This window comes from Chionomys nivalis, chromosome 10, assembly GCF_950005125.1.
Source record: "Chionomys nivalis chromosome 10, mChiNiv1.1, whole genome shotgun sequence".
NCBI lineage: Eukaryota > Metazoa > Chordata > Mammalia > Rodentia > Cricetidae > Chionomys > Chionomys nivalis.
Genome location: NC_080095.1, coordinates 43,571,180 through 43,587,010, shown reverse-complemented (window position 1 = coordinate 43,587,010; position 15,831 = coordinate 43,571,180). Strand labels below are relative to the sequence as shown.

Sequence of the window (15,831 nt, the reverse complement as noted above, 5' to 3'; positions counted from 1 at the left end):
TTGCCTTTGAGTATCCCTCATAGGCAGCTTGGCAGCGCGGGCAAACGGGCCACTTCCAGTCCTGTCACTCATGAACTGGATAGCTTTATAGATTATAGATCCAATGAAGGGTCTGGGTTTCCCGTTCCTCATCTGTAGGTGTATGAAGCACCCTAAGAGTTATTTATTCTTGTTCTAATATTTACCAAGTGAGCCTGTCACTCTCTGCTAAAAATCATATCATGTTTGTAGCAAAGAAGATTCAGTCACTTCATAACATCTGCCCAGGCAACTTTCATATCCTAGGGAAGCAGCTGGAGCAGGTGATTGGTTGTAACTGTCCTGTGGGGCATGCACTTGTTTAACCCTGGAAGTGACTGAGCAATGCTCATGCACACAGGAGAATCAGGATCAAGGCATCTACACAAGGCCTTTTAAGTGAGCAAGAGACTTGACTCTAGAATCCCCATGGGAGGACCCTGCCCATAACACCCTCTCATTCCCAAAGAGCTTTCACAAGAGCTATGATAGCAGAGGCATGGCCCACAGCATATTCTTCTGAAAGCTCCAGGATTGTCAGGTGCTTTCTGGACCAACTTCCAGGCCTTGGAAATACCCCCGAATGATCTCTCTACCAGTATAGCCTGATGTCTCACTCTTGTCAAATTTCTCAGATCGCCCAGAGAAAGCTTCTTGCTCCAACTTGACTATGACCTTGAAGTTAAGCTCTCTTTTCTTCCATGACTTTTTCACACGTGCCTTTTCCCCTCACATCGTCTCCTTCCCCTCTGTCAGTTTAGACACACCAAGACCCAGAGAACAGCGAGCACGGGGCATTTCAACTGCAAAGTTCCCACCATCATCTGACTTCTTATCAACAGATCTATTTCCATAATAGCCAGACTTTGGGCATGACTAAGACACCCCTACCCCGGCCCTGGTCTGTCCTGGAGTTGAGAAGGAGGAGTTCCTGGAGTGTGGTGTAGATATCGTGTGACGATTCGTTTTGAGTGTCAACTTGACTTGATGGAGAGCCACCCAGGGGAAGTGGTAGAGCACACCTTTGGGCGTACCTGCGATGAAGTCTCTAGGGACTATTAGATCCCATGGGCTGTGTCACAAGGAATGGACGAATCCATTGATAGAGTCACAATATGATGGCGTTGTTAGGAGGCAGTGAAAGGTAGGAGAGACCTATCTAGGGGATGTAGCTCACTTGGGGGGGGGGCATTTCTTGGCGCTTATAGCTTGCCTTGGGTCTGTCCTACGTTCTCATTCTCTGGTTTTGTCAACCACGATGTGACTTGCTTTTCTCCATCATGCCTCCTTCCCTGCCATGCTGTGTTAACACTTCTGAAACCATGAGTGAAACGAATCCTTCCTTCTTTAAGCATTTTCCTTGGGACTTTTGTCACAGCCATGCTGAAGAAATGAATGGGTGTAATTGATCTCCAGTAGGATGTTTCTTTGTTCCAACAAAAGTTGCCCTTGGTTCCCCCTGCTGACTCCTGCCTGGTAGGATTTAGCCCAAGTACTTGAAGCTAGCAAAAGGTCAGAGTTCAGGTGCCATAGAGACCCAGACTAAATTAAGTAGGGAGCCTGGTCTAATACCTGTATTCGTCACCCTGTATCTACTACCTACTGCTTGTCATTCAGGCCTGGCTTCCACAGGACCTGGCTTAACCCTACTTAACTAAGGTTCCCTGTTTGACACATTTACTTCATAGAAATCATTCAGATTTTTTTTAAAAAAAATCATTTGGGTAGAGTCTCCTTTGCTAGATTTTTAGCTGAGGGCTGAGAAGGAAACATGTTTGCCTCAACTCACACAATAGATGTGCAACTATCACGGCACTGTATCGGGCATCCCGGGAGCTCAGTAAATATTAGTCTACTAAGTGAATTAATGAATCCTTACTGCTGTTTGCCTTGGGATATTTAGAAGGAAATAAAGAGCATGTAATTCCTCACACGGAAAGACAAATCTCGACTAAGGTTCTTATGCCTGTTCTGATAGGAGACACTTTGCCCTCATAGATGCTCACAGGAGCAGGGGAGGCCAAGAAGGACTGTGGACATTTCTATAGGGACATTTGTAAGCAAGGTAATATTTAATCTCTCAGAGGCTGCCAGAGGCAAACGGAAAGACATTATTGTATGCATTTAATTGCATTTATTGTGTCCTAGTAATACAATATAAAGGCTAAGAAATTGGGCCGCTTACTCGGTCAGGTTCTATATCCTTGGTAGACCTCAGTTTTCCTGTCTAAGATTTTGACGAGCAGTGATTGAATGTGTGAATTGGCTATTCCCCACAGTGCCTGTTGCTTCCTATTGGAGATGAGGCAGAGTCCAGGGGTCATTTGAACCAGGGGATATCCCCTTTGCAAACTTAAGTACCTCTCACTCTTACCTGGCACAGAGGTGCCGAATGCCACGAAGACAACAGCTGTGACTGAATCCTTGAGCCCAATTGTGCAGCCGAAGTGAGAGGCTAGGTCCCCGATGATGGCGGTGAGCATGCCAATAATGAGGATGGAGACCACAAAGCAGGCCCAGCCGTGGCAGTACTCCGTGGGGGGCACACAGGCAAAAAGCACCTTCCAGAAGACTGTCAGGAAGTGCATGACGTAGTCAAAGCAGGAAGGCAGCCTCTCCTCTCCCGATTCATCCTCATCTTCATCCCCTGCTGGAGGTAAGATAAACAGGCTTGAGAGAGGGGAAGTGAGATCAGATCTTCATTCGTGAAAAAGTCAAGTCCAACCCATGCTACAGGCATCCTGGGCTGAGTGGGGATGCTGATCTCTCTGGACAGCAAGTGCGGAACAGCGTGTGGGCACCAGTTACACAGTGGGGATGATGGGAGACGAATTGGTCATAGGGTCACCTAAGACCTAGTTTCAATGCAGGGTGCTAAGCAAACAAACTGTAGACTCTAGAAAAAGAAGAGAGGATGAGAGTAAGAGGCAGAGTGGGAGAACAGGAGGACAAGGAGGGGAAGAAAGGAGGCAGGGACAGGCTGTATTTGATTTTCTAGGTAAAGGAAACAGGCTGTGTGCTTGGCCACTCCTCACTGGGTGCCAGTGAGGTTTCTCTCAAGTTTCTAACCTGTCTTCAGCGATGACAGCCATAATTCTGCCATCATCCACCCCCAGAGGGATGGCTGTCATTCCAGAGCATGGACCCTTCCTCAGATGTCCCATGGAACAGGGCAGGGATGGTCTCTGTCTTTGCTAGGAACTATGGGTACTATGGGAACTATGGGTCCCGCCAGTGACCGCCCCCAAGAGAATGTACTGAGGTACCTGTGTCCCTTCAAGGGCAACTTTAAATGCTTTCAGTTTGCAAAGAACAGAAATCAGGAATCTGGGCTCTAATTCCAATTTTAAATGAAAGGAATCTTAGCCTGGGGTACTTTAGAGTTTTTGAACTTCAGATCCTTCCTTTGAGAAGGGAAGTAGACTGTGTGGCCTACATTCTTTCTGTGGTCTCTTGAGGGGCACAGTCATGTCCACAGCAGAATGGATGTGGAAGCAGGGCAGCAGCAGTAGCAAGCCTCTCTTCCTGGCTGTGCTTTTGCTCTGGCTCTGGAACCTTAGGGATGTAACCCTGTGGGTTGCTATGACAACAAAATCTCATGGAAGAAGACAAGGCCAGTAGTGCTTGTCTGTTCAAGAGAACTATAGTGTTGCTGAGAGACAATACAGGGGCAGTTGGGAGACCCTGTCCATTCTCATTCCAACACATCTGCGGGTATCTGGGACTTCTGCCTAGGCTGGCGACACTATGGCAGAGTCATTCTGTTAATGTCAAAGAACTCATCCAGGGTAGAGATTCATCAGAGAGGGCAATGCAAAGCATTTGCTAACTCTTAACATCCAGTCTCTAAAACAGAATTATTTTCGATTTTGCCAAAAAGGAAAAGCGAACTTGTGGGGAGATGAGGAATGATGGAAGCTGGATTTCACAGGTACATATTTTGTACTTGTACTTCTGATAAAGGCAACAGCAGTTCTTTTTAGGGCTGAAAACATTGAAGATAGGAAGGATACTTGCACTAGCTCACACAGCAGAATCAGGAATTGAATCCAGATGTCACTACCTTTTTTTTTTTTTTTTTTTTTTTTTTTTTTTCCCGAGAAAGGATTTCTCTGTAGCTTTGGAGCCCGTCCTGGAACTAGCTTTTGTAGACAAGGCTGGCCTTGAACTCACAGAGATCCATCTGCCTCTGCCTCCGAGAGCTGGGATTAAAGGCGTGCACCACCAAGGTTTGGCTCGTCACTACCCTCTATCTTTTAACTACCCATTGAAAGGGATAAGCATCTCAGACCGGAGCTGGGAAGACTCCACCGAAGAGCTCTCCTTGAAAGTGATGAGCCACTAAGGGGGCCGTGATCTTCTTTCTTGGTGGCTATCTGCACTCCTAGAAAGGCTATCTTGAGGGTCCTCTTACCTGCACTAACAGTGATGGCTTCCATGAACTGGTCCCTCCAGGAATGGGTCCCCACAACCAGCGCCAGGTTTGTCTTCTTGATCAGCTTATCCACTGTACTCTATCATAGAGAGAAAAACTTGGACTCATGAGGTTAGATTTCTCAAGACTAATGAGGCCTCCCCTGTTACAAAGGAATGAAAGATGCCCTGAATCACAAGGGTTCTAAAATCTTTTCATGAGGTGGTGTCTTTGGATGAGATCTTCTTGGGCAGTCTCCCTAGTTCCCTTTTCTCTAATTGTGGATTCAGACACTGGGTGTTCAGAGGAATGTAACTACAGAGGATATTTTGTGGTCTTTTGAGACAGGGTCTGTCTCTCTCTTATGCAGCAGTTGTCAAGGAATTCTCTATATAGACCAGGCTGGCCTTGAACTCACAGAGATACACCTGCTTCAGCCTCACAAGTGCCTTGGATTAAAGGCTTGGCCCACCACACCTGGCTTGAAATGTAACTATAGAATAAGACGTCAATAGACCTTGGTCTGCAGTAGTGAGTTTTGGTATGTTTAAAACATACAATTAGACGTGGTAACACGTCTAAGAGCTCCCTGCCCTACTTATTTTATATTTTATATCATGTTTCCCTATGGTATTCCTAGCATACAAATAACCAGAATACTTGTTACATATTATAAATGGAAAACTGAGTCCTGGGTTGGATAAGTGATTTGTTTGGTTTCTAATTCACATTTTCCATGGTGAAATTTAAAAAAAAAAAACCTCATCTTTTCTGTTCCCCACCTTAGGTAGCTATCATTAGACCTCACTGATGGTCTGACCTTGAACTCATAGGACTCTTCAATGATGACCTCTAGTTTGGGGTGTTCACCCAATATTGGCTTTCCCATCTCTGCTATTCTCTTGGCCTCCTCTTCCTCCATAGTCAGCTTCCTGTCTGTCACCTCTGCAACAAAAGAAAAATCAGATGAGCTTTAGCACCTTTTCCATCTCCCAGGACTTTATCGCTCAGGGGCATGGGCAGTGGGTGGAAAGCAAGGCATTCTCAAGAACAGGGATTGGACATCTCTAGATTCTCTTTCTACTAATGGCTGAACACCCTGATCAGGCCACAGACATGCTCCTGGTAGACCTGCGATGAGCACTTCTCTTTTGGTTTTATTTTCGGGTAGGGAATCTGACCCAAAGAATTCCCAGTGAATGGTACCAAATGATGCTCCCAAGCCATTTAGAGAGTGGCTGCAGAGCTGGGAAGAAAAGCCAAATCTCATGGTCTTAACTATTTTGAGCTGCTGGATCTGATTGTCCATTACTTCATGTAAGAGTTCTGGAAGATACACATATTCAAAGGCACTGCCTACTGGCCCTCATTGTCATTTGTTTTCAACATTGTTGGCACTGTTGCATCTACGAAAGAGAAAGGGGGTGTTTGCAGAACCATCTCCGTTTCATACAGGTGACTGACATCTTCACGATGGGAAACTTGGACAATTCCCAGGAAACTTCATGGTGTTCCAGAGATAGATTCCTCCAGGATTTCTATACAAGGCAGGGCCATTTCTTCTGGGATTAAAAAAAAATATTCAAAGCAAAAATAAAACAAAGTCCTCCCTTTATTTTCTTTGTAAGCATTCTCTGCGGCCCTCAGCGTCTTGCATCATTTACCAACGGTCCCTTCTCACGCTGAACAGCTAAACAGGTTTTCCACTTCAGCCACTTCACCATGAAGACATGTTTTTCTGGATTAGAGTGAAATAGAGATTGAATCTTTTCATTCCCCTTTGATTAGAAAATCGCTCTTGGCAGTCTGTTTCTTTCAGAGCTCATTTAAACATCTCCCCATCCAAGTCTGCATCCTCACATGTAATTAGTTCTTTCATTCAGCTCCTTAATTGCTTTCATTCCACAGAGTAAACCTCCTTTGGGAATCCTCTAGTCCTTGGATAATCCCAAGGACAAAATGGGTCAGAGGCCAAGGAAGTCTTTTTCTTTTCTTTTTTCTTTTTCTTTTTTTTTTTTTTCTTTCCCCACTTGGGTTCTTGAGGTTGCAATGAAAGCAATCCACAGGAAAAACTATAAAATACGGCTGGGTTTTACTAGGTAGGAGACATATTTATATAAAGATTTCCTTGGCTAGCCAGAATGAGGACAGTTGATGGTGTGCAGACTCCAGCTCCAGTGTCTGAACTTGCTACTGGACTCTACAACCAATGAACGAGAAGGCCATCCCGACAATGTCTGGGAGCTGTCCGTGGTGCTGCACCAAAGTAGCTCTGGTGGTTTTTGAAGATTAAGCTCTCTCTCTCTCTCTCTCTCTCTCTCTCTCTCTCTCTCTCTCTCTCTCTCACACACACACACACACACACACATTGTGCTCATTTTTTCTCACACACATGTAATGTATTTTATAGGCCCCTTCCTCATTCTCCATCACCCCATCAAGTCTCTCTCAACCTCACAAGTCCCCTTTCCATGTTCACACATTTGGGTTTTGAGACTCGGTGAGTTTAACCTGGGCCATCCACATAAGGATGGGTTTGAAATTCTCTACTAGAGACTTGTGGGTTCACCAGTGGTTACTCAACTGATGGCAGCAACTCTCTAGTTCCAAGAATCTATCATGGTCATGAGGGTCGCAGGTTGGGAGGGTCCTCTTGAGTGTGTTTCCCTTCTGTGATTGGCTGTTGACAGGTCCATTCTTGTGCAGGCTCAGAGTAGGCGAATGCAGTTGTATTGAGTCCAGGATTAGAATGGCTGTACTGCGTTCAGGAGATGACATTCTGTGGCCCTTCACCCCATTCTCTGGCTGTTACATTCTTCCTGCTTCTCTCCCATGGTGTTCTCTGAGTCTTGGAGGGATGGTATACATGCCTTGTTTGTAGCTGAACACTCAGCTATTCCTTGTTCTTTTATATTTCCAAGCTGGAGGACACCTTATGGTACAGCCTCACCTCACTTACTTCATTTAATATGGGTCTCATATGAGTTCATTCAGAAGGCAAATCCAGGAGTCTGAATGTGCTGGGGCTATTTACAAGAACAGCAGCCCTGGAAATGGAACTGCAAGGCAACCTGGGAGAAAGGCCCTTAGGGAAGACAGACTCCTGAAAGAATGAGTAGCTGTCTCCTCTTCCTTCTGGCTTTGGCATCATATACCACTGCTTGTCTCAGCAGTGACAGTGTTATTCTGCTCCTCCCTCGCCAGTTCCCTCATGTCACACTTCACATGTCCACAGGAACTTTATACCACCATAATGAGCTCTCCAGTGACACGTAAATGTACCTGTCTAACCCCTTGTCTAGCTGTCAATCTAGCACTATATCCATCTGGCATATTATTGATCTACCTGCTGACCTGTCCACCCCTGTGGTGACAGTCACTTTTTCTGTCTAGCCTTCTGCAAAAATCCCTTTGACAAATAGCCAATGCTCTATTGGCGAGTCACCCACAGTCCCACAGAAGTACTCTGTATATTCCCGTTAACCGACTCACATGCCTTTCTATGAACCCCGACTTAGTGTCTTGATGTCAATCCGCCTCCTTTTCTAATTTTTATATACTGGTCATAGCTTAAGTTCAAGTTAAGTTAATTTCGCAAGCCCCAGACTTAAAAGATGAATGCTAATGATTCTGACTGCTCCTCAGAATTTCAAGTGAAGAGAACAAGGAGAGGTGATCTCGATGTGCAAGGAGACTAACCAAACCCTCATTTCAAGGAAGAGAAAGGGAGAGAGGTGGGGGAGGAGGTAGAATGTAAATATGACGGAAGATTGGACAAATACTGGAAGAACAAAGAGATCTCCTGGACAAGGATAGGCTGTGAATGCCCTGTGGATATCCCTACGAAGAAGCAGTGGTGTGGCCAGGGCTCTCACTCGAAGGCCCTCGCACTTGGTGGAATAGCCCAGGATGAACACATTTACTCTCTTTCACCACCAGGTGCTGTCAGTCACATCGGCTTGTCCCCTTGGGAAGATGGAAATTGAAACCTGAGGTTTCTGGTGGGTGGAAAAGCCCAATCAAGGGCTCCTGATTCAGAGGAGGTGTAGGACGCCCCCCTCTGCATTTTATATTTCCATAGGTGTCTGAAATCTTGTTAAAAGTATAATGAAACTTAACCCAAATACAAATATGTGTGTTAGCAGTGAAGGCAAGAACTGGAACAAAGAAACCTGAATGTATCCATGTGTGGTAGTATGAGCAGAGAGGGAAAGAAAGACCAACACCCCAGGAGAAGAGTGCAGAGCACAGAGTTCGAGCCAGCCCGTATTCTGTCGGTATAAAACAAGCCAGAAGATGAAGAGACTGGAGCAATGTTTCCACAAAAGGAAAACATATTAACTCTGTGCACTTTCTGCTGTAGGCTCCAAGGAGGCAAATGATCTTACTATGCCTATTGCCTCTTCTTCAGCCCAAGGGCTGGCCTGTAGGTGACTTGGAACACCAGTGCATGCTGTAAGATCTTTTGCCTCTTCAATGGCTGTGTGTGTGTGTGTGTGTGTGTGTGTGTGTGTTCAAGGAACAGATGAAATGTAAGGCATTCTTTTAAAACAGATTGAAACTGTCTTGTGGTGCACACTCCATCTGTATTGAGCACAGTGCTGCCAGACATGGAGGGCTGTTTCCTTTTCTGGTCCTGAAGTTGGATGCTGTTTGTGATGGGCTTCCACTCATGGCAGCATACTCTCGAAGTAGGTCTGTGTCCTACACAGGATCTAAATTCTGAATGAGAGTCTTGCTAAAATAAAATCTATAAATATCTTTCTTCTCCCTGTTCCCACACATAGCTTTTCTGTTTGGAGCATATGTAACTCTAAGGATAAATGACAAATGAGTTCAAATCTAGCTGTTAAGATCTCATATGTGATGAGTTAGAAGGTCTTCAGGGCCAGTAAAAGTCTGTAATTTTTTTTTTAAAAAAGACAAACCGCCTTTACTGTTCTCAGCAGTTCTTCATTATTTCTCCCTGGGTCGCTGAAGTCAGTCTTTCCTTTTGAGTCCTACGTCAATCCCTTTGGAGAGTCTGGTCTTAACTCTTCCCATCTCCTCTCCAACAACAGAAGAGGCAGACGAACTGAGATGCAGGGAAATCTATGACCTACCATCTTCTTGGTAAGTTTTATTTTAACGGCTAACTATGCATTTTCACACTCTCACCGGTGAAAATGGTGTTCAAGGAATTATCTGCTTCCCCTCAATTACTTTAAGTAAGGAGTCTCTCGGTCACTGGGAGAAGCTGTCAGGTTACCTTGACCCTGTAGTTCCTGTTAAGTAATGTAATGGACATTGATCTTAAACCAAGTAATGCACTGGCAAGAATAGAAAAGAGGGGGAAGGCAGACACCTCTTACCTGGAGATAACAGGAGCGCTGTTTGGAAATGGGTATCAGGGAAGGGGGAGAAAGAAAAGGAAAGAACATTAAGATCCCATCTTGAAAGAGGCCCCAGGCTTTGTGGTTCCTGGCAGCATAAGGGAGGCAGTGAGAGAATGAGCAAGAACACATGCAAACGGCAGCATTTGAGCATGCGCGGCAAGAACAGCAGCAAGAGGCGTGAGAAGCTGGAAAGACTGCTGAGCAGCTGCAAGGAAGTTACCCCACACCTTCCCTGAAAACCTGAGTGCTAAGGATGAGAATGTGATGATGAGCACACCACATGGGTGAAAAAGACACTTAGGTGGCCACTGTGATTCTGGCTAGCTATCATGAACACTGTGTGTGCTTTGCAACCCTGCCAGAGTAGCTGGACTGTTGAGGGCAAGTAGAGCGTAAGGCTTGAAGGTGAGCCCCAGAGAACAATATGCAAGAGCAGGACAGTGTTCCCTTATACCATTCCCAGCCCTAGCCTTGCAGTCAGAGCATGTTCTGCTTCCCAGTGTCTCCCAGCTACCGTGAGGGCCAGAGCTTTGATCTTCCCTGAAAGAATGATGTAAGGAAAGATGCATCCTTTAGACTGTGGTCCCTGAATGACAGCCCCTGTCTAGCCTTGTCCCTGCACTTAGAAATGTTCAATAGAGGCGTGTTGTTTACAATTTTGGGAATTGACAGTCTTTTTCTTCAGAAAGGGTAGGTGAACTCTGGATTTGGGGTACTCCAGAACAGAGGGACTGTCAGACTGAAACTTGTATGAGGATGAAAGATGATAAATGCAAGGTCTCTGTGCAGACTGGGGAGCAGAGTCAAAGACATACACAACACAGGGTGTCTGGAGCTTCTTTTTGCTCATGCTAAAAGTCTCTTGTCTCTAGGGTAACCTGACAGATTCCCCCAATGAATGAGAGACTCATCACATGGGAGAAGAGCTTAGTCTATGCAAGGCTCTCTTGGACTTCAAAATGCACAAGCTAAAAAGAAATTCTTGAGAATTTCCCACCTCATTTTCATCCTGATTGTATGTGTAACTTTATACCCCTCATCTTTGACTCTTGTCAGATCTGGAAACATCCTGCTACCTACTCCTGCTAGAGACTGACAAGCAAGGAGAGTACGTGGGCATAGGCGGGAATATCTACAAATTGCTTCTTCTAGTAACCTCAAGGAATGCAGCTCATTCCTGAGACCCATAACTTCACGTCCACAGCCGCTGAAGATGTGTGTGGACTCAGAATCTCCATGGTGCGTAAGTAGCTGAGCCACAGTTGATTTTCCCCAGTTGTTTCCATTTAGACCATGAAGGTGACTAGTTGGCCTGAGGATATTCTCGTGATATTGTCATGGGCGTGCTCCTTCCATGTGTCTGCAGGAAGAACACTTCAGGCCCTAAAGTTCAGATGGGCAAGCCAGACATTCTCTGCTTCTTGTCTTTGTGGATCGGAGGTTTCTTACTCAGCAGGAACAGATGCATCTGTGAGATCCACGGAGGTCAATGTAAAGTGACTGACTACCACCAGGGTCTTTTCCTTGCATTCGTGTATTGGTCCTCAGGTTCAGGTGAGACTTATTCATCCCTGCTCAGATCTCCCAGAGACAATTAGGAAAGGTGATAGCTCAGGAAACTTCTAGGGGTGGGGCACTGGACAGGGTGTGTCCCTGAATATAGAAAGAAGGCAAAGAAGCAGCCCCCACTATTGGACCGTGCTTCCCTTTCCCTGACTTTCGCAGACTTCCTCTGGCCAGGCACTGACCCACTAACTAGCCTGGACAATGAAGCAGCTCATCTTGCCTCACAGAAGTCCTCTTTCACACTCTGGGGCTTACTCTATGCCACAGAAATTATGTTTTCTCTTATTCTTTCCTTTTTTTCTCTACCACAGATCATGCAGAACTTTTAATATTACCCCCGAAGGCTGTTGTGTTTGCTCAGAATAGAGTTTCCTATTGCAAGTCCAGTCATTTTTTTTAAGTTCTATTGTCATTTTTGACCATGCAGAGACGATGCTAGGCTGAATGTCTAAGTCTCTCCTAGACTGTAGTGATAATGAAAAGCAATTTCACTGTACCGTCTCTCACTCTGAAAACAGTAGTGCACCCTGCAAATCAGAATGGATTTTCATTTGACTCTGGATCTAGACAATTGGGTTTTATAACCTTTCACCTCATGGTCTGATGCCAATATCGGGGAAGAACTGAAGAGACTGAAAATTAATATCCCAGAGTCTAAGGCCTAGATTACAGGGCACAAGGCTGAGAAACCCATGCATTTCTTACCAGCAACTTCCACCTTGGCACCTTGGTCTTTGGGAAAATCTGGGGGGCATATCACCTTACCTCCTTCCTCAGGGCTAGGCTTCACAAGGACTTTTCTGGGCTCTTCTTGGTTAAATATTTCAGAGGCAAAAGGCAACCTCAAATGGGGAGCAGCCACAGGTGTTTGTATTCAGCCAGGTCTATCGAAGAGCTCAAGGCTTACCTTAGAACCTTTTCTGTCCTACTGTTTGGTAGGGGACCCAAGGGGAGGCAGAAAATAGCTGTTTTAAATGTTAAGATAAAGGCATAGATGGGCTTCTTATCTCTTCCTCCTGCCTGGAACCCCTACATGGGCCTTAGGTAGCTTTTGTTTCCAGCCAGTCATAAAGATGTGTAGTTGGTGCACAAAGGGGATGCGATGGAAATGAGGTAGGGCAGGTACAGAGAGAATTTCTGAGAATATTCCGGAAAGTGGGAGCTGGACGATAGGATGGGATAGTATAAGAGGCAATGGAATGAGATTCTCTTTCTTCTGGTACTCTCTGGTTGTCAGATTGGAAGGAATACTTTACTCAGCAGGCAATGAACTATTTAGCTCGCCTTGCCCCTTGAGGGCTAGATGTGTCCAATCCAGAACTGGCACAGAGCTGAGTTCTTCAGACAGTTCCAGTGGATGGTGATAATTGTCCACCAAGCTTGAGGAGAAGACCTGAAGGGGTGCTTTGAAAGTGTTGCTTTTGACCTTACTCTCTTAGACCTGCCAGTGTAGCTCCCTGTGGCTGAATGCCAAGCCGCTGAAGAATGGCCAACTCTCCTAGATGAACAGATGTTTTTGCATTCCCATACCTTTTCCATCACTGTTTTCAAAGAGGTAGCTTCTGATTATTTCCATTGAGTGAGAAAGGCATCTATTTTTCTGGTAGCAACAATGCCAGTGTCACTCTCCTAAGGATGAGCCTTTGTCTGGGATTTTGAGGCTTCTGTGCTGAGAAAACTATAGCATCTACTTCTCTAGTCAGAGGTGAGAGGGGCCATGAGGTCTGAGCATTATTTTCACTTGCAGATGCTAAGCAAAGGCAGGTATCCATCAGCTGTCCACTGGCTGTCTTTAGTGCCTCAGTGATCCAAACCACTTTTCCATTTAGTGTTCCTTTCTTTGATAATCATAAACATTCTGGGCTTACTCAAGTATGTTCTTTTCTAGGGCCCACACGTTCATGGAACAGTTGAACCTAAAATGACTTAGCTTCTCTTACAGATTTTCAATTGTCCATTTTCATTATCCCAAACTGGCCCACATAAGGTACCTTAATTTAGTCTATGAAGAAAGGTAGGATGGAGTGGATGAGATGTCAAAGGGAGAAAGGAAAGCTTGGGATTCCATGTTGCAGGGCTACTTCAGAAAGCCAGCTCTCTCCTAGAGAGTTCTCAGAGACCATGGCCAACTGGTATACCTCCCCAAGCCATGGTCTACCCAACTGGGAATAGGCAGATAACACACTTACCTCCAGGAAGAGCAGAGAGACCTGTGGGCCACTCTGCAAGTGAAGAGCTTGCCAAGCATTCAATAGAGGTTGGGGAATGCAGCAGAAAATGGTCAAAGCATTATGGCAACGTGGGTCCCACCCTTCCTCCAACCCCCCCATCATTGTCAATGCCCGCTAGATTGAGAGGTGGCAAGGAAGGGGCACAAGCATGCAACACATCACATTCCTTTCTTTTTCTACTCCTCCCCACCCACCAAGGAGTTTTCACACTGACAAGCTATAGTATGGGGCAGAGGATAGGGGAAAGTGCAGGGGACAGTAACAATCGAATAACTGACTGATTACGGCACAACGCAGGAATAACTCATTAGGGCAATGAGGAGTTGAGACTGCAGCACTGCCCAGGAGGTGGGAAAGGAGGAATATGGAAATAAACTATGACTAAGAAGGCAGAGATGACACCGAAACAGGGTGGGAGCGAGAATACAGGAGGGGAAAGCATAAAATTTTCTGTCAAAAGGAGAAGGAGGAGAAGGGAACAAAAGGTGGGGGCAAAAATAAGAGTCACTTTTTCTTTTTTATTGTTGCCTCGTTTGTTTAAATTTCTTTCCTTTTTCTTTGCCTTTTCTTGGTTGTTGCTTTGATTTTTAAAGAATCTCACACCTGATATTCCATGTTCCATCCATTTCGGTTCACCAAGGGCAATGAAGAAATTCTCTTGCCTTTCGTATTCCTCCTCATCTACTATTTTAACCCTTATGGTTTTCCTGTAGGGACAACAAGAGAGAGAGTGTCGACTAGGTGGGCAGCTTGGTTGTTCACCTGGAGCACAGCCTGTAATAACCATTCCCATCACTCTTGGCACATGCAGCCCCATCCTGCCATGGTGGCCTTAGACAGGACTCTGGTGGAGTGTGCTGTCTTATTAAAAATATGCTCTTAGCTTTTCTTGTCTCCTCGGTCACAGTTGTACTTATAGGTGAGAGGAAAAGGGACAGGAGAACAAGGAAAAGTGGGCAAAGGGAGCCAAGATGAAGGAAGGGAGTGGGGAGGAAGAAGTTTGGGGTCATGGTGGGGAGGAGTCATTTTAGATCCTGCCAACGGTTAGTAAGAAGTAAGTTAGGCAGCACATTCCATTGATGTCACATGGTAACAGTAGCATTTCTTTAGGCAACAAGTAGATGACATGCCTACTGGGAATGACCCAGAACCCTTCACAGTGAACAATGTCTCTGCAGAACCTAGAACTCCAGTCCCATCTTTTGCCTCATTAAGAAAAATTTAAAAGTATTTATGGAGAGGCAGACTAAAGAGAGGGGGAGAGAAGAGATAGGGAGAAAGGGAGGAAGTGCTCGCCTAACTTTCTCATTTTTTACCCTTTAGGGAGGCTCAGGGAACCCAAACAAGGGTTAACTCCAATATGATACAGGAATTCCACACCATTGGCATTCTTTTTTTTTTTTTTTTTTTTGGATTTTTTTGAGACAGGGTTTCTTCGTAGCTTTTGGTTCCTGTCCTGGACCTAGCTTTTGTAGACCAGGCTGGCCTCGAACTCACAGAGATCCGCCTGCCTCTGCCTCCCAAGAGCTGGGATTAAAGGCGTGCGCCACCATCGCCCGGCAGGCATTCTTGTTATAGAGGGATGCTGTGCTCCAAGGTGGACCTTCTAAACACTGATTAACTTGGGTTGAGAACACAAGGTTGTGGAGATTACTGTCTATTCCTGGGTACCAACACAGTGGAGTGTCAGTTACAAAGAAAAGAAAGTTTTGTTTTTGGAAACATACTCCACTCCAAGTATTCACCTAAGCCTCATTCAGTCATGTGGTCTAGCCAGAGAGGTTCTAGTGGGGGTCTGGATTTTCATGTTTGATTTCTCTTGGAACCTCAAGGAACCACAGTGGTAGTTAGTAGGTCCAGTGAGAGATGGAGCTCGGATTGCTATTTCTCTGAGGTTTGTTTCAGGGAAGACACTGGAACCCAATTCTCTCAAAGGGAAAAGAGAATAAATGACAACTTAAATGTCCTCAGATCCTTTGATGTTCCTTTGACATTCTGAAGATGTGCTTCACCTTGCTACCAATAAAATACAAGCAGTGATATCTTGTGTGTGTGTGTATTTTACTTAATATTCTTTTTCATACCTTGTTGGGTGGACACAATCATTGAGCATTTGTAGGTCAGAGACTCCTCTGTCTATAAGACGGGAACCTGTTTTGTTACCACAGGGACTCTTGCATGAGATTGAAATGAGTCTGATTTAGAGTAACATGATGATGGTTTGGTC

At 45.3% G+C, this 15,831-nt stretch overlaps 1 protein-coding gene across 5 annotated transcripts in view; it reads right to left on the bottom strand.

The window, feature by feature from the left end:
- Positions 1–15,831, bottom strand: part of Slc8a3 (solute carrier family 8 member A3) — a 148,982-nt gene that overhangs the window by 2,018 nt on the left and 131,133 nt on the right. For 2 of the 5 annotated variants that reach the window (XM_057782776.1, XM_057782775.1), the window contains exons 3-7: positions 14,208–14,311; positions 9,784–9,801; positions 5,253–5,377; positions 4,433–4,532; positions 2,393–2,668 (exon numbers count right to left, since the gene is read on the bottom strand). In XM_057782776.1, coding sequence (XP_057638759.1) covers positions 2,393–2,668; positions 4,433–4,532; positions 5,253–5,377; positions 9,784–9,801; positions 14,208–14,311 — 623 coding nt within the window. The remainder of the gene's footprint in view (positions 1–2,392; positions 2,669–4,432; positions 4,533–5,252; positions 5,378–9,783; positions 9,802–14,207; positions 14,312–15,831) is intronic. The other 3 variants (XM_057782777.1, XM_057782779.1, XM_057782778.1) reach the window with 3 other exon arrangements.